General features: G+C 37.6%; 2 protein-coding genes across 9 annotated transcripts in view; both read right to left on the reverse strand.

Moving 5' to 3' along the window:
• Nucleotides 1-297: 297 nt before the first annotated feature.
• On the reverse strand, nt 298-4512 carry BBS10 (Bardet-Biedl syndrome 10). Of its 3 annotated transcripts, none has more exons than XM_088836811.1 (3): nt 4153-4341; nt 3819-4043; nt 298-3619 (listed from the first exon to the last, which is right to left on the reverse strand). In XM_088836811.1, the coding sequence occupies exon 3, from the start codon at nt 3613-3615 to the stop codon at nt 1639-1641; it is 1977 nt and encodes a 658-aa protein (XP_088692937.1). In that variant the 5' UTR covers nt 3616-3619; nt 3819-4043; nt 4153-4341; the 3' UTR covers nt 298-1638. The 3 variants fall into 3 exon arrangements, with proteins under 3 accessions (XP_088692937.1, XP_088692938.1, XP_055251844.2); XM_088836812.1 differs by having other exon boundaries at nt 4199-4331; XM_055395869.2 differs by lacking the exon at nt 3819-4043 and having other exon boundaries at nt 4199-4512.
• A 5009-nt stretch (nt 4513-9521) lies between these two features.
• Nucleotides 9522-19166, reverse strand: part of OSBPL8 (oxysterol binding protein like 8) — a 163285-nt gene continuing 153640 nt past the window's right edge. For 5 of the 6 annotated variants that reach the window (XM_055396179.2, XM_055396181.2, XM_055396183.2 and 2 more), the window contains 3 exons: nt 17854-17959; nt 16019-16121; nt 9523-13813 (listed from right to left, as the gene is read on the reverse strand). In XM_055396179.2, coding sequence (XP_055252154.1) covers nt 13681-13813; nt 16019-16121; nt 17854-17959 — 342 coding nt within the window. In that variant the 3' untranslated portion in view covers nt 9523-13680. Of the gene's footprint in view, nt 13814-16018; nt 16122-17853; nt 17960-19166 lie in introns of all 6 variants that reach the window. The other variant, XM_088836810.1, reaches the window with a different exon arrangement.

The raw sequence follows: 19166 nt of genomic DNA on the forward strand, positions 1-19166 counted from the left end.
ATTAGTTTTTTGTGTGTTATCCTTGTGCAAGGGTCATGCTAATCTTATTGTTCACATTTCAGTATGTGTGCCGCCTTTTAATGTATTGTCAGTCATTGCTTTTTCAAGTTTAACTGTAATGAAATTTTAAAAATTGGTTTTCGTAAATTTATTTCAGTCCAAGTGGTGTCACTATCCACTACACATTAACCTTTAAGGAAAAGTGCCTGAAGGTAGGAACCATATCTGTTTACCACAGTATTTTCAGCATAAGCACGCAATAAGAATTTATTGAATTAGTAAACAGGAAACACATAATTAGAACAGATTAAAGGAAACAGTTTTATTCAACAAGCCCTTCTGAATACTTGGTATGAACATAGTACTGCCTGGGGTGTTACAGAGAACTACCAAAAGTAGAAGATACTGCCCTTATTCACAGCTAGAATCACAATATTATTTGCACTTATAAACCTTTAAAATATAAACATTAAAAAATTCATACGACACATAAATATAGCAGTCTCTCGGTATCCAAGGGGACTGGTTCCAGAACACACCCCCAGCACCACCTCCAGCAGACACTAAAATCTGTGGATGTTCAAGCCTCTTATAAAAAATGGCAGAGCATTTGCATATAAGCTATGCACACAGTCTTTGTACTTTAAATCACCTCTAGATTCCTTATAATACCTAATACAATGTAAACACTATGTAAATAGTTGCCAGTGCACCTGGCCAATTAAAGTTATGGTTTGGGAATTTTCTGTGAATTTTCTTCCTGATTATTTTCAATCCACAGTTGGTTGAATCCATTGATGTACAACCCACAGATCAGAGAGTCAACTGTAACCCTCAAATTATTTGTTACTACTGAACTACGGCTATGCATCAAATACAAGAAAACCCAACAGATACATGAACTATCTTGCAAGCTCTTAGAGAACAGGAGAAAATGATAGTACAAATTTCCTATTCTTTTTGGAATTATTTCAACGAAAGAAATGAAAATAAATACAACCCACGAAATCCTATTTATGGCAACATATTCAATGGTGCATGAATGGTGAAAAAAAATCTAACCAGGCTCTAAATAAGGGGACAATTAAAGTAAAAAATAATTTTACTTATATACTGTTTGAGAAAAAAGAATGACACTTTTGCTACAGAAATTATGAGTAGGGAAAATAAATTTTCAATAAAGCAAATATTTTACGAACTAAAATAGGATGGCATTTGGAGACTTCATCCAAATCTGAGATTATTCTATTAACTAACTATAGAAAGGCAAGGCAGAAGGGAAGAACAGTGAAAAAAGATGCAGAAAAGTAAAAGGGAGCTATGAGGAAATACCTTCCCCTCAAATCACAGACCAACTCAGAGCTGAGACACAGGGACGCTAAGGCCGAAAACAGATCGACTTACTCAGATCTTGGCTTCACTCATCCAGGCTTCCTCCTCAGAACTGTTCCATAGTGACTGCAGTCTACAATATTCACATCTGAACGTCTGGTGGCCTCATGTACTTCTAAAAACTTTAAAGTTCTGCTGTTTTCCTAACTAGGTTGAATTAACTTGAAAATTAGTGGCCAACAAGTGCCTGCCTTGTTTTATGGCTTGAGTTGGATTAAAACTCTGGTTAATAAAAAGCTTCCAATTTTATAGTTCCTCTTCTGAATCTTGATCATCAACTTCCTGAGGCTGTCTCTTAATATTGATTACTAAGTCAACAGTCAAAATGTTTGTCAAGCACTGAAGAACTGAAGTTAGTAACTGGTATTTACCAGCAACTGATTCCAAACCCGTTTGGTTGCTTATCATGGGTTGACTGGTTTGCAGTGCCTGGAGAGCTCTTAAATATACTTGTGGGAAGCTGTAATTTCCTTTCTTAGACTTATACAAGATTTTGGGAATGCCTAAAAGTGCATTAGCTATTATCCTACTAACCATGGTTTGTTCTGATTGCTGGCATTTTTTGGCATAGTTTAGAAGATAGTAATGCAATAAGATCTCAAAATTACCACCCACAGGCAAAACACAACCAGCTGGTATAGATGAGAAATAGTAACTTTGGGAACTACACATCGCTATTGACTTACATCTCAGTGGTAAAATGCTGTCCTTTGTAGCAAGTTTTTTAACCTGTAAATTTTCATAAGAAATTTCTTTTCTAGTATTTTCTGTTTTTGAGTTAGCAGAATTACTCTCAATAAATGGTTCATGGTCATCCATTATCCTCCCTTTGTTTGGGGATGAACATCTCAATGCTTCATCTGTCTGGTATGAATCTGTTACTGCCACTTTTGGTGTTGAACACAACACATTTTTCTCTAATTTGATGCTTGGAACTATCAAATTTGAACATACTTTTAAATTCGTTTGAGTTTTTGCCAGTTCACCTTTGTTCTTTACAACAGTGTCCTGATACGACCTTTGTATTGAGCAGTTAACACTTTTTGGTAACTCATTACTTTCTCTACTATTCTTATATATACGAGGACCTGATGTACAATTTTGGTCACTGGTTTGCATCACATAATTTAGATCAAGGTCTTTAAATACCTGCCGAAGCATTTTAAATGCTCCATGTAAAGCATCCTCATGTTGTTCAACAAGACCCTGCACCGGTCCACAAAGAACTATACAATGTGGTATAAATGAACAGGTGCTCATCAAGCCAAGATGAACATACCTTTTGGATCTAAGGATGAGGGGTTTACAGAATTTCACCAAAGCAGTGTGAGAGAGTTCATACTGAGAAGAGGCCTCTGGTAGTACAAAGGGAGCAAGACCAATGACTCTCTGGATAAGAGAAAGTTCTTCAGGTGATAAACACTCCACCACAGATATGCCATTTAGTCCTGCACAATAAATTACTAAGTCTGGTTGTTTCACAGTAGATAGGAGTAATTTTACATTCTGATTCTGTAAATGTTTCACTATTGCTTTTGTTCTTTCTGTAATCCAAAACTGAGATGTCTGAAACTGTGCTTCTGAATTTAGAATAAACTCTGACCCAGAAATTGAAAAAAGAGGCTGAATGGTTTCTGTTACTATCACTATTCTTATGTCACCATCTGCTGGACAGTACACAGAAAAGTCTCTCTGAAGCACAAGCCCAGCTATGTTCCTGGAATCGGAAACAGGAAGGCCGGTGACACTAACTTTCAACTCAACAAAACAGTCATCCACTATCTCAAGTACTTCTTCAAACCTACTTTCACAAGCCGTACACTTGAAAACATAGTCACACATCAACTGAGATATCAGGTTGTGATTATTTCTTCCCACTCTTCCACAAAAGTATGCTCCTAAGAGCATCTCTAAAGAGTTCCTACACAATGTTCTTTCTTTAGTGCATGAAGAAAAGATGGACAAGAAGTGTCTACTTAAGTAATGGTCCATAACATAGTCTAATATCTGTGTCTGAAATGTTAGAAGAGCTTGGGAAATAAATTTCCACTGACAGCAATTTTTCCAATGCCTTCCATAGGTTTGAATATTTTCAAAAAGGAAAGAATCCTTTTCCTTGTCTGTGATCTCACGAAGTCCTCTGAGTAAATGGCAAAGAAAGATAATAAATGTTTTAGCACCATCTCCTGTTTTTCTTAGATGACTGGAAACACAGGCCACCATCACCCTGCACAAGAAAGAAAGAAAGCAACTCAGATTTTCAGAAGGCTGCCTTTCCACATTGGAATCAAGTTGAAAGCATGTTTTTACATCTATAAAATGAGAATACTATCTCCTTGATGTACTTTGTTTTTTCCCTTTTAAAATTTACTTAAATACAGGCTGAATGCTTTCTGTTACATAAAAGGGAAAAACAATAGAACCACCTTTATGCTATTTCAAGATTCTAGGGTTGGGTCGAGCTGGAAGGAAAGGAGAAATGCCCTTTTCAGTTTGGAATGTTCCCGAGGACAGCGCTCTAACTGAGCGTACAATGGTCTCATCCAAAGCCAGTTTTTTCCAGAAACAGCTTCAGAGAAGCCCCGACCTCTTTTCCATCTTCGCGGGCTATTGGACCTCTAGCTCCTACTGGCAGAATGGCTGGGCTTTTTCTGCTGGACGAGAGGAAAAAGGTCAGTTTTCCCAAAGAGCAAAACCTTACGGACAAGAAGTCTAGGGAGATGACGTGAAGTGTCCATCTGGAGTGTGGGACGTGAGTACCTAATTAAAGGATGCTCTAACGGGCTGGAGCGTGCGTCGCGGGTACCTGGCTACGGGATGCTCTAAATGTAGCGCCTTCAACAGGCGGCCTCCATCCCGGCTGATCAGCACCTCGCCAGTGGGCTTGGTACACAGAACTTGCCGCCCTTCGGGTCCCAGGCAACCGCTCACGATGGTTTCTAGCACTTCCGCCACATGCAACGCCACCGTCACAGATCCCGCAGCGGCCATAGGCCTTCAGGTTCCAGTGGCCTACACACGCCGCTCGCAGAAAACCAGGATTGCCAGGAAGGAACAGAGCACGGCTACCGCCGGAACCGGAAGGGGCGGGTAGAAGACCGGAAGCCGGGGCAACGAGGCTTCTTGGTTGGACGAGGGTCTGCCGTCCCGCCCGCCCAGCGGAAATGGCCAAACCTTTCGGCCAGTAGAGGTAGCGGTCCAAAAGCCCGCGAAGGTAGAGAAAAGGTCGGGGTTTCTCTGGAGCTCTCTGGAGAGGAAGCTGAAAGCCCTTCCCAGCTCCCAGGTGCGAGGCTTCAGCTGCCACCAGATCCCTCCGTTTCCCAGGAGCTCGGCATGATAGTGGAGGGACTGGGCGCTGCGGCTACAATTCGGTTCGTTTCCAAGCGTCAAAAATTCGTTCCCAAACCTCTGCCTTGAACTTGTGCATATCTTGTCAACATTCTGCACCAGCGGCTTTCTTTCGCGATGCAGGCCAGATGAGGAGGGCCTGGCCACGGTCACCAGCCGCAGGCTTCATGCTTTCTGCAGGTGGCTTTGCCACATTTCCAGGCCTTCAGTATCAACATGAAAATTTTCTTTTTCTTTAAGAGGTGATAGATGTGAGGACTTACTGGTAATCAGTAGTATGCTTTAAAAAACAGTGACCCAGGATTACTGCGCACAATCCGACGGCAGGGGAAAAAAAATACCGTTAAGCAGAAAGAACATACTGTTTCTTACGTTAAGACACACACCCCTCTCTTTTAAGGATGAAATGGTAAAGAGCACGGGCTTAAGATTTACCTGGGTTTGCTGTGCCATTTACATATCTGTGACATTGTCTCCACTTTTCTCATCTTAAAAGAAAAAATGGTGATATGTAAAAAAAACTTTTGAGGGCGGCAGTGGGGAAAACCCTATGGACGGAGGAACCTGGTGGGCTGCAGTCCCTGGGGTCGCGAAGAGTCGGACACGACTGACCGACTTCACTTTCACTTTTCCCTTTCACGCAATGGAGAAGGAAATGGCAACCCACTCCAGTGTTCTTGCCTGGAGAATCCCAGGGACGGGGGAGTCTGGTGGGCTGCCGTCTATGGGGTCGCACAGAGTCGGACACAACTGATATGACTTAGCAGCAGCAGCAGGCAGTGTTTACAAAGCTGTGGGATTTTTGGGGGGTTTTTTTGGCATGGTGTGTCCTAAGTACTAAGCACTCAACAAATACAACATACTCAACAAATTACCGTCACGTGTCACCAGTGTAGGGACCCACTATTTCCACAAGAAAGGGATCTTTTGTAAGGTTCAAAAATATTATCAACCCAATACAATACAACTATATAGGAGTTTGGTCAACATGAGTAAAATTACCTTTTAGATGTTTCATTGAGGTTGAACAGTGAGAGGCGATTTTCCCTATCCTTTACTCCTATGTATAGGACAGGAGACACCTGTAAGCCCTCCCATTCCCGGCAGTAAGACAAAACTCACTCACTCTTAGCCACAAGTAACTGAGGGCAGCAAATACTGGATTGCAGGATGATGGAGGAAAACTAGAGGAATGATTCCGTGGAACATATGTGATGTTGATGTTGACTCAGTTGGGACTAATAGATAATTTGTGGGGGGGAAACGTTTTCATGTGAGTTTTGTTACCTATGCTTATGTAAGCAAACCATTGAATAGCATGGTAATCCAAGTCTATGCCCCAACCAATAATGCTGAAGAAGCTGAACATGAACGGTTCTATGAAGACCTACAAGACCTTTTAGAACGAACACCCAAAAAAGATGTCCTTTTCATTATAGGGGACTGGAATGCCAAAGTAGGAAGATAAGAAACACCTGGAGTAACAGGCAGATTTGGCCTTGGAGTACAGAATGAAGCAGGGCAAAGGCTAATAGAATTTTGCCAAGAGAACACACTGGTCCTAACCAACCCCTCTTCCAACAACACAAGAGAAGACTCTACACATGGACATCACCAGATGGCCAACACCGAAATCAGATTGATTATATTCTTTGGAGTCGAATATGGAGAAGCTCTATACAGTCAGAAAAAACAAGACTGGGAGCTGACTGTGGCTCAGATCATGAACTCCTCATTGCCAAATTCAGACTTAAATTGAAGACAGTAGGGAAAACCACTATTCAGGTATGACCTGAATCAAATCACATATGATTATACAGTGGAAGTGAGAAATAGATTTAAGGGACTAGATCTGATAGAGTGGCTGATGAACTATGGATGGAGGTTCGTGACATTGTACAGGGGACAGGGATCAAGGTCATCCCCAAGAAAAAGAAATGCAAGAAGCCAAAATGGCTGTCTGAAGAGGCCTTAAAATAGTTGTGAAAAGAGAAGCAAAGGAGAAAGGAAAGACATACCCATTTGAATGCAGAGTTCCAAAGAATAGCAAGGAGAGATAAGAAAACCTTCCTCAGTGATCAGTGCAAAGAAATAGAGGAAAACAATAGAATGGGAAACACTAGAGATCTCTTCAAGAAAATTAGAGATACCAAGGGAATATTTCATGCAAAGATGGGCTCGATAAAGGACAGAAATTGTATGAACCTAACAGAAGCAGAAGATAAGAAGAGGTGGCAAGAGTAAACAGAAAACTATACAAAAAAGATCTTCATGACCCAGATAATCATGATGGTGTGATCACTCACCTAGAGCCAGACATCCTGGAATGTGAAGTCAAGTGGGCCTTAGGAAGCATCACTATGAACAAAGCTAGTGGAGGTGATGGAATTCCAGCTGAGATATATCAAATCCTTAAAGATGATGCTGTGAAAGTGCTGCACTCAATATGCCAGCAAATTTGGAAAACTCAGCAGTGGTCACCAGACTGGAAATGGTCAGTTTTCATTCCAATCCCAAAGAAAGGCGATGCCAAAGAATGTTCAAACTACCGCACAATTGCACTCATCTCACACACTGGTAAAGTAATACTCAAAATTCTCCCAGCCAGGCTTCAACAATATGCGAACCATGAACTTCCAAATATTCAAGCTGGATTTAGAAAAGGCAGAGGAACCAGAGATCAAATTGCCAACATCTGCTGGATCATCAAAAAAGAGTTCCAGAAAAACATCTATTTCTGCTTTACTGACTATGCCAAAACTTTTGACTGTATCACTGGATCACAACAAACTGTGGAAAATTCTGAAAGAAATGGGAATACCAGACCACCTGACCTGTCTCCTTAAAAATCGGTATGCAGGCCAGGAAGCAAGAGTTAGAACTGGACACAGAACAACAGACTGGTTCCAAATAGTAAAAGGAGTACACCAAGGCTGTATATTGTAACCCTGCTTATTTAAATTATATGCAGAGTACATCATGAGGAACGCTGGGCTGGAAGAAGCACAAGCTGGAATCAGGATTGCCAGGAGAAATATCAACAACCTCAGATATGCAGATGACACCATCTTTATGGCAGGAAGTGAAGAACTACTCCTTGAAAGGAAAGTTATGAACAACCTAGACAGTATACTGAAAAGCAGAGACATTACTTTGTCAACAAAGGTCTGTCTAGTCAAGGCTATGGTTTTTCCAGTGGTCATGTATGGATGTGAGAGTTGCACTATAAAGAAAGCTTAGCGCCAAAGAATTGATGCTCTTGAACTGTGGTGCTGGAGAAGACTCTTGAGAGTCCCTTGGACTGCAAGGAAATCCAACCAGTCCATCCTAAAGGAGATCAGTCGTGAATGTTCATTGGAAGGACTGATGGTGAAGCTGAAACTCCAATACTTTATCCATCTGATGCGAAGAGCTGACTCATTGGCAAAGACCCTGATGCTGGGAAAGATTGAGGGCAGGAGAAGCAGGAGACGACAAAGGATGAGATGGTTGGATGGCATCACCAACTCAATGGACATGGGTTTGGGTGAACTCTGGGAGTTGTTGATGGACAGGGAGGCCTGGCATGCTGCGGTTCATGGGGCCACAAAGAGTTGGACACGACTGAGTGACTGAACTGGAACTGGAAGAACTAAAAAGCCTCTTAATGAAAGTGAAAGAGGAGTGTGAAAAAGTTGGCTTAAAGCTCAACATTCAGAAAAGAAAGATCATGGCATCTGGTCCCATCACTTCATGGCAAATAGATGGGGAAACAGTGGAAACAGTGTCAGACTTTATATTTTTAGGCTCCAAAACCACTGAAGATGGTGACTGCAGCCAATAAATTAAAGGAGTCTTACTCCTTGGAAGGAAAGTTATGACCAACCTAGATAGCATATTAGAAAGCAGAGACATTACTTTGCCAACAAAGGTCCGTCTAATCAAGGCTATGGTTTTTCCAGTAGTCATGTATGGATGTGAAAGTTGGACTGTATAGAAAGCTGAAGAATTGATGCTTTTGAACTGTGGTGTTGGAGAAGACTCTTGAGAGTCCCTTGGATTGCCAGGGGATCCAACCAGTCAATCCTAAAGGAAATCAGTCCTGAATATTCACTGGAAGGACTGATTGTGAAGCTGAAACTCCAATACTTTGGCCACTTGATGGAAAGAGCTGACTCATTTGGAAAGACTCTGATGCTGGGAAACAGTGAAGGCAGGAGGAGTAGGGGACAACAGAGGATGAGATAGTTGGATGGTATCACCGACTCAATGGACATGAGTTTGGGTAAATTCCAGGAGTTGGTGATGGACAGGGAGGCCTGGCATTCTGCAGTCCAGGGGGTCGCAAAGAATCGGACATGAATGAGCGACTGAACTGAACTGAATGATAGCAAGGTTTTTTTTTTTCCTTATCCATCACAAAGGGGTTACTTGATTTGAGCGATGGATTATTACAAACATTTAAAAGTAAAGTGCTTCGATCAGAGTTCTATTTAAGTGTACGGTGGAAACAGAATGGACATTAAAGTCAGACATGGATTCAAATTTGGGCTTGCTATCACTCTGATTATGTAGCTTTCAGAATTATGTAACTTCTATGAGCCTCAGATTCTTCATCTCTAAAATCTAACTTCCACTTCTCTGAAGGTTATTATGGGCATTCAAGAAGAATGAATGTAAAACATCATGTAAAGCATATATTAGGGACTCTAGCTGTTAAATCCTTCACCGTCATTCACAACTACCCCCCAAATGACTTTTAACCAAAAACTTATTACTAAGTAATTTAGTCATCATGTTATATTTAAAGTCATTTGATCAGTTTGCTCTTTTTAAAAATTTTATTTAGAATGCCTACTTGAAGTTAGCATCATTTTACAGATCATTAGAAAAATTCAATTCTTTTGTCTCTGCAAACATTTATAATAGGTTAGGAGTAACAGATTAGAAATGTAATACATTACAAAACAGTTGCCTATGACTGTCTGTACATTTACTGTGCACCTTAAGGAAAAGAACTGGACAGTGTGCTGTACTTACACAGAAGATGACACACTTTTATTCTATTTTACAAAACTGACCAGTGTTTGAATTTATAAATGATCATTAAACAGAATATTTAACTCAGATGTATAGTTAACATGCTAAAAAGTAAAAAATTTCAACTGAAGTTGTGTGGCTCATCAGTTCAAATGTTTCATGGCATTTTTTCTTTAAATTTAATATTGTAATTCTCAAGTAATTTTTCATGATAAATTCAGAAAGAAAATTTTCTAAATATTTTAGAAAGTGTATTCACATTCATTTTGTCACGGGTTTCTTGTGGCTCTTCTAAATATGTTAATCATATTAAGGAGACACTGGTCCTATACAATTTTAACAGTCCAACCTCAATTAAAACTGTAACAAAACAAACAGCATGTTAAGAGTAACAAAAAGTAAATTAAATATACTAAATTCACACTACAGGTAAACAAAATAAAACCAAATTACATAATAGTGGCAGGTTAAAGAATCTCTTTTTCCACGTAGTCAAATAAGATAGAAGTTCAAATGTAAACTTAGTGATCTGCGTGGGATTCCTTCCCTCTCAGCTATGGATCAAATTGGAAAATTTGGTATAAATGCTGATTTTAATATTTCTGTGCATTTAACATAATTCAAAATAATCTGCAGCGTCATGTATGGCTCATCAAATGTCATTATCACTGTATGTCAAACAAAAAACCCCAAATATATTCACTGTTCACTAGAAATGCAAAACACTGGAAAAAATGCAATTTTATACATTTGTTTTCTTAAATGTTTGACCAAGATATTCTTCAAAAAGTTAAAACTGCCTTCTCCACATAATTTTGTGTACATATGGCACGAGCTGACATCCTAAAACAGTGTGAATTCCATCGACAAGGCACTATTTAACAATACTCAGAATAATCTGACAAGTCTACTTCAGTGATGTCTGAAAGTAAAGAATACATTTGAGATAGGTAAATGGACAAACTCTTATAAAAGTACAGCATTACTGTTTAAATATACTATAGCTATATAAAAGGAAATAAAGTGACACAGAGAAATGACCCTTTATGACAATTAAACCTATAAACACTTTAAATCATATTACAGTTCTGTAACACAAAAATGACAAAAAATTATTTTCTTAAAGGCACAAAAGCGTGAATACTAAATGAGAGTTGTATTTTACAAGGCCAACTTTTTCAATGGAATGGTAACAAAAATTACACTGTACCTTTATAAGTAATACAAAAAAAGTATTGATATGAAATACAAATGACATATCTACCGCTGAGACCTACTTATATCACACACCCTATTGTCTCTTCTTGGGCCAGCTACATCTCACTAAATGGTAGATAACTGAAGGCATAGTATATTTAATAACTAAAACAAAAATGCACATGTCAGTAACTATTATTTGTTTAAATTTTCCAGTGAAAAAATAAAATTTTTGATCAAATGAAAAAAAGAAAAAAAAAAACTGGTTATAGGTCTTAAATCCTAGAAACCATCATGAGATTCTCAGATAACTGGGAACTGTAAATCACAATTTTTATGAGTCCACGTGTGAAGGAAGATTAATCTCAGGTGAAGAACATTCAAAGTCAATTACATATATGGCTAAATACAAAGTTCATTATGTGTTTTAAAGGATTCACATACTAAGCCTAGTATAAGAACTGATCTAAAACTAAGCCACCAATTCCTGAGTTTTGAATTCAGTTCACAGAAAGGAACTCATATAACTAAAAGGAACTCATATAACTAAGACTATTAGATTAGACATATGCTTTTAGTGTATAAGAAACAGCATGAGTGTCTATGGCCACACCACCCTGAACGCGCCCGATCTCGTCTGATCTGGGAAGCTAGGCAGGGTCGGGCCTGGGATGGGAGACACAGCATGAGTAACCCTGCTCTTTCTCATGAAATGGTTTTTGACTCCTGGGATAAGAACCCATAACATTTGCCCTAACAAGGAAGTTTTAAAAATAAAGAAAACAACTCCCTCCCTAGTCTTAGAGGATAGCCACACAAATAAAACACTAAGACCAAATGATAAGCCTAAAGCCCCAAAAGGGAGTTTACCAACAAAAAAAAACCTTAAGTTTTCAGGGTTTAAAGATGAAATTATTTTTGTGATCAGCCAATCAACTTACATAAATTAATTCTAATTTAAGCCATAAAAAAGGATCAAGTTGTACAATATTTACAAAATATATATTAATGATAGGCAGTTGAGCATAACATTGGTAACAGAGAGTGAGTACTAAAATGATATCAACAAGTATGAAATACAAGCAAAAAACCCACTTGTTTAGTGTAGTCATACCTATGCTTATATTGGGTGTAGGTATATCTTATTTATGTATAATCTATTTTAAAAAATTTTCACAATTATTGTTTTGCCAAAAATACATGAGAAATGGCTCCTCATAAAACCTAAGGAGACTAAAGATCACTATATTGGTTAGGAGGAACAAAGCAGGCTCTTCTTATCATTTTCAGTTTTCAATAATTTAGTAATCTTTCCTTTATTGTATGCTTATCATGGTGTAAACAATTGATTATAACTTTACTAGTGCCTCACAGTCTCTTCTTAGTCAGGGGCAAATGTAGCCAGAGCAAGTATTTCCTCTCTGACCTTCATTTTCATTTCAAAATCTACTTTTGGAATTCTAGGATACATAAAGTAAAAATATTAAACTGAAAAAAAACTTAGGGAAAATGTTTGCCTGAGCCTGAACAAAGGAACCTTGAGGAGCTGTGGTTTTGCCACAGTCTGCAGTTACTGAGAGCAGAGGAGAGCAGAGAATTAAACCTCGGGACTTGATGCTCTTCTTAGATGCTCAACTTATTGCACATTTTAAAGAAACCAATTTTAAAATGCATAATTACCACCACACTAAGTGTCTTTTCTTATCACTCTTCTCTTATTTGGCTTTTGAAGTAAAATATGGGTTATATATATATTTTTTCTATTCTACTGTTTCACTGAACACACCAGAATCTAAATGAAAGCTAAAGAAAGGTTTTCATAATGAAAAATCACGATTATCAGCATTTTATATGCCCTACAAACATCTCTAGAATTTAGCCTATGTTATTGGACCAACTGAGTTTAAAAAAATAAGAAAAAAGGACAGTAATCAAGTTTGACCAGACTTTTTTCCAGCAAGTGCTTAAGTGGGTATTATATACGTATGATAAGAAAGATAGAATCAATAGATCCAAGTAGCTGCATACCAGTTTTCTGCTGTTGATATACATAGATTTATACTTGTATCTATAAATATTAAATTCTAGGGATTAAAAAAATCTTGTGTAAACTTTTGAAAAAAGCAATTTGCCACTTTGTCTCAATTTGACCACACATTTTGTTTGTTTCCTGTTTGTAAGAAGACAGTTGAGCTGAATGCTTTGGAAATGATTTTTTTTAACAGTACAGTGTGTTGAACTATTTATGCCTAGTATCCCATTATTTCCCATTCTGTAATTCCTTACTGATAAAAGTTTTGTGCCTGTTTTATGAAGAAAATAGGTTGTTACATATATAAGATTGATAGCATTTTTCTTACGACTGACATTAATGCTATATATTTCATTACATGAACATACCATAGACTACAAAGATTACTGTAAGGTATATATAAGACACAATAGTGTATACATGTGGATTTATTATACTCACATGTAGACACATTCTGACAAAAGCTAGAAACGTTCTGGCACTTAACACATAGTTCACTTTAATAATCAAAAGAATAGCGCTTGTTTCAGGTTAAGGATAAAAGGTATGAAAAGTCAGCACTTCTACATTTATTTCTAAGGTTTTCAGTTTTATAAATATTGTGATGTTTTAATAAAGACCAAACCAACTTCAACATTGGTCCCAGGCCAAATCTGATCATTCCAGTTCATTAACTCAATTGTAAAGGACTTCTACTTAAACATGAAGTTTATTATGACTTGAAGCAAAATCAGGAGAAAAATGATGATGTAGTCTTTTTGTTGAAGAAAATAATCCGTGGCAGGTGTGCTTGAAATTAAATGATTTCGAAGAGCCATAATATTTCTACAAAAATAAGCAACAATAAATGTAATAATTATTTATAAAAAATGATAGCAGAGAAATCACAATTTGATATATGGCCACATAATTCAACTGTATAAAATTAAATTGAATAAAATTCAAACAGTTACCACCCCCTGAACAGGGAACTGATTATGCTATGTGGACCCACTAGTAGGTTTTGCCTAAATCTGTACTGCACACTGTACCAAATGTATGACTTAATGATGTGTGTTAAGCATGGCTTCTCTGATGACTCAGTGAGTAAAAACTCTGTCTGCAATGCAGGCGACACAGGAGATACAGGTTTGATCCCTGGGCAGGGAAGATGTCCTGGAGAAGGAAATGGAAACCCACTCCAGTATTCTTGCCTGGGAAATCCCATGGACAGAGGAGCCAGGTGGGCTGCAGTGCAAAGGATTACAAAGAGCTGGACATGACTGAGCGACTAAGCATGTCAAACATAATTTTTAAAGCCTGCAGACTTTAAAATATATCACCTTCTTTGTTATCACAGTGGTTTTAAAACAAAAATTTTGCCTCTCAGTTGGTCCACTGAAGTTATTTTATCTTTTTTTAGGGAGACAAAGATAGAGATGGAGAAAAATCCTTTATCAGGAAAAAAACAAATTTTATGATATTTCTAACTTGAAGAAAGCTCTGTAGGCATTTCATATGCTAACAAAAATAAAATGTTAATTTAGTCACAATACAAGCTTACATTATCCTCGTGCGACTCTAAATACTTTGCCTCAAACAAGCTGATTAGTGAAGATGTTTTCTTTTTATGACTTCTTTTAGTGTCTTCCCAGTATAGAAGAAGAAAGGCAAAATGAATAAGTAGGCTCACTAATTTATAAATAAAATTAAATTAGGAAATGTGATCACTTTATATAAGGACTGATGATACCAAGATGCAGAAGACATGCTCCCTGCTCTAAAAGAGCTCACACTCCAATTGGGGTGGAGTGGGAGTAGGAAAACAGACACACAATTAGCAACTCTGTAGTACAGTAAGCACTCAGAAAGACTAATGGGAAACAGACAAGGCAAGTGGAAGAGTTAGAAACACCGCGAGAGGATGAGTGATCAGAAATGTTACAAAAAGGGTAGCATTTGCATTATACTCTGAAGGATAAACAGGGATTTTCTTGATGGGCAAGGTGGGAGGAAGGGCAGTTTAAAAAGTGGATTCACTGTGGGCAAAGATCCAAAGAAAAAAGTGTTAAGTCACTCAGTCATGTCCAACTCTTTGCAACCTCGTGGACTGTAGCCCACAAGGTTCCTCTGTCAATGGAATTCTCCAGGCAAGAATACTAGAGTGGGTTGCTATTCCCTTCTCCAGGGGATCTTCCCAACTCGGGGATCAAACCCAGGTCTCCTGCACTGCAGGAAGATTCTTTACCACCTGAACCACTAGAGAAGCCCTTATATGAAAGGGTACACTATATTCTGGAGATGTGGGAAGTTTCATAGGACTACAGCACAGGGTCAGTGTAGAGGAATGGCAAGAGATGAGGTTGAAAATAGCAACTAAATATAAGCTATACAATCACCAAGAAGAGAATAAATATCTTTAAAAAAATCCTCCAGAACAGCGAGCACTGAGTGCTGAATACACAAAAGCAGGCTGGCTAATATAAAAAATTTTAACATCTGTTCTGCAACGGCATACAAGCAACCTGAACTTGTGCTGGCCTGAGTGACAGAGCAGAACAGGAACCTTCCTTTACAAGGAACTTCCCTAGGTGTTACAATCTTTCGGTGCTGGATCATGGGGAGGTGAGTGTGGGGAAATGCAAAGGGAACACTCAAAGGGCTCACCAATTGTTATGAACGTATTTCGATATTTCAACAACTGGAACATTCCAACTAAAATTAGCCATGTACAAAGGACTGTGGAAGGCTTGACTTTCTCAAAAACCATCCCACTTCCACATTTAACTCAGCTACATTCCTAGTATGCCACCGCAGTCAGATGAAGAGATTCCAGTTCCAGCCTCACAGACGAGACAAAACAACCTCCCTCTCTCCCCCAGTACTTTAGTGCCAAAGGAATTTCCTGTTTCAGGAATCGGTGTTAGAAGCCAGGGTTCTAGTTTAGCTTAGCAATGTTATAAAAATGTAAAGTTTGCATATGACTTCCTACGTAACAGGATTTTTAACTCCTCTGGACTCAAATGAATAGTCACTGTCAGTACAGATTACCTTTTAATTTCTTCCTGTGTTTGTTTAATAGATTCAATTGAAGTTTGAATATCTCCCAGTTCTATCCCTTTCTTTCTTCTTGCACTTGGTTTTACTGATTGAGCTAAAAAGACATTGAGAATAAACACAGTGAAAATAGTGGACATACTTAACTATAAACAATTTATATTTCAGATTAATGATTCTCATGTAATAAAAATTTTCCTAGATGTTATTTTATGGTTTAGAGACTAACATACTACTCCTAATACTTCAGATTTTTGAAGTTTCAATCATAGTTCAAAACTGGAACACTATAGTTTTATTAAAAGTAACCATAAAGTAGTTAAATTTTGGGTTGAATCAGTTTTATTTTTTAGCCAGTTAAAATAGACAAAAATATTTCTTTAAAAATATATATATTAATCTGGAGGAGGTATTACTCTTCTATCTCTTGCCTACTTGTATACATATGAAGAAGTCAGCTTTTTGAGCATCCTTTTCAGTTGTTTAAAATTAACTGTTAATGTTATCTTTATTCTCTTAGTCACCTAAATTTTAAAACTTTTCTGTTGGTTTTAGCATCTCTTCTACAAATTTTTATTGTCAACCAACAAAGTGTATGGTATTTTTTTAATCCCTTCAAGTAGCCATTCCTTCCTTTCCATTTTTGTTTAGATCTTAATCTCTCTCCAGGTCTCAGTTATCTCATTTGCAAACTTGGGATAATAATAATACTCAAACTTGCATGGTTGTAGTAATGTGTGTTTAAACCTCCAGTTTGGCCATGTTAGGTACTGAATAAACGATAGCTGATACATTATAGGTAATACAGTGGAGTGGATAAGACAATGAATTAAGGAGCCAGAATACCTGCATATATAACATATACACACTGCCTTACAGGGTATATGACCTTGGGCAGGTTAACCTGAGCCTCAGTTTCCTTTACTGTGAAATGGGAACAACAGCATAAATAATATTCTCCTTTTGAGCACAATGGTACCATGTGACTCCTGCTTTTAAAAAAACTTTACTCATTTTACTCCTCTTTTCTCTTGTCCACTCACCTGCATCCCTCAAGCCCAGACTGCTATAATCCATTAAAAATACTAATAATTCATCAGGGTTCCTTTCCTCTAAGAACCTTCCCTCAAACTGAATTCAGCTCCCTTTCCTTTAAACTCTTTACTATTTGTTATCTACTGATTTCTTAGCATTTACCATTTCTTCGTTTCTAGTATTATCTCTGTAAAACTGAGTTCCCCAGCTTAGTGTAAGCTTAGTAAAGACTATGGCTTTAACAAAAAACTTTATTTTCTCATAACATCTTGGACATTACCTTAATCTTTGACTATATCTCCATGTAGTTCAAGACAGCTTATAAATTATGTGACTTAGAAATGGCACACTAGTTAATTTAGTTCATAATTTTGATATAGTTACATTTTTACTTGTCTGTGATTTCTAAACACCACAGTAATTTACTATGAGAATGAAAAACTTCTGAAGCATGGACCCGAACCCAAAACTCAAGAAATGGTGCCTGTGCTGAATCCAGGAAACCATCAACAATTTTCCAGAAGTTAACAAGGCATATGAGCTACTGCTACTGTGTGTTTCTTGATTTGCATGCTTCCCTCTTTTTCATTTCTATGACTTTACCTTGTGGCCTGGTTTTGAAATTTATCTATAATCTAAAAAAGCTTTTCTTGCACATCATCCCTATCCCCTATCAAATCTTACAAATCTTCTTGAGTTAATATGAAAAACCATTTTAATACATCACAGTATAGTAATATCCTTTAAAAAATTTAGACTCTTTACAGTCAATAGTCTGAAATAAATATTTTTACCTTCACTTCCAGACGAGTCCTGGATATCAGGTTCTGGGGAGGAATAGCCTTTTGCCACTTTCTTCTGTTGCCTGGTTGGCTTATGCTTCATTTTTGGGACACTAACCTGAAAACAAAAACTCATTTTATGATGTGAATTTGTGCTGAATTTTGTAACTAAAGATCAGTGTTGTACAACTGCAAAACTGTTCATGGGCACAATACTTAGAAATAAAAACAAATATGAAACAGTCTAATTAAAACGTAACAAGATGTGATACACTTATCAAAGTATTTAATGTTAATAGGAAATATTAATTTGGCACAAACATTGAAGAGTGTAAGAAAATATACAGTGAAGTGGTTTCCTCCCCACTGTTGATCCATATACACCCAGTCTCTCCTCCACTAAAAAGACACTCAATGCTATTAGTCTGTGTATCTTTCAAGAGATATTTCTATGCACACACAAATATGAATACAGATACCCTACTTTTCTAACTGCACAGTTAGTACATCTGGTACAATTAGAAAAGTGAATTGCCATTTCCTACTCCAGGGACCTTCCCAACCCAGGGACTCAACCCACGTCTCCTGCGTCTCCTGCGTTGGCAGGCAGCCTCTTTACCACTAGTGCCACCGGGGAAGCCCAAGTTAGTACCTCTAGTTGAATGTTAATTTAACAGTGCTACTTTAAGATCATACCTGTCTCCAACATTACAAACATTTTCACTAAATGATGTTGGGTTTCCAATAAAATTATTTACCTAAAAGTTTTAATAATACCTGGATAATGCAGAAAGCATCTTACAATAAATGGAAATGATATTATTGTCACGCAGGGCATAATTTAAACTTACTGTAAATATCTGAGTAAATGTACAAAATTCAAAGTATATTTAACTATCAATTAGGACTAAATTTTCCTTAGACTAAAAAATGCAAGAGAAGAAACTAGAAGTAGAAGGGCAAGGTAATTTATATGCTTAGAAAAACACAGAACCAGTGGTCTTAAGTCTTTATTCTTATCTGTTTACCGTTCTAAGTAGGAATTATCCCGTTAATGATGCCTTGAAATAATTTTGGAAATCTTACTCACAGGCTTCAAATTGAAATTTGTATAATTTTATTACAGAAAATAAATAATAAGGCAAGTTCTAGATTCAGCCTACACTGTGCCCTCATACTTTAAATCATGGAAACCTAAAATTTTATAACATTTAGAATCCAAATCCACATTCTTAAGAGAAGTAGATCAAATAGTAGTTCAAGAGACTGACATGGCCAGATGCAAAGATAAGGAGATTGGTAAGGCCGGGTGAGAAGTTATTTAA

The sequence above is a fragment of the Moschus berezovskii genome, chromosome 6 (genome assembly GCF_049115385.1).
Source record: "Moschus berezovskii isolate FMDL1 chromosome 6, NW_MosBer_1.0, whole genome shotgun sequence".
Taxonomy (NCBI): Eukaryota; Metazoa; Chordata; class Mammalia; order Artiodactyla; family Moschidae; genus Moschus; species Moschus berezovskii.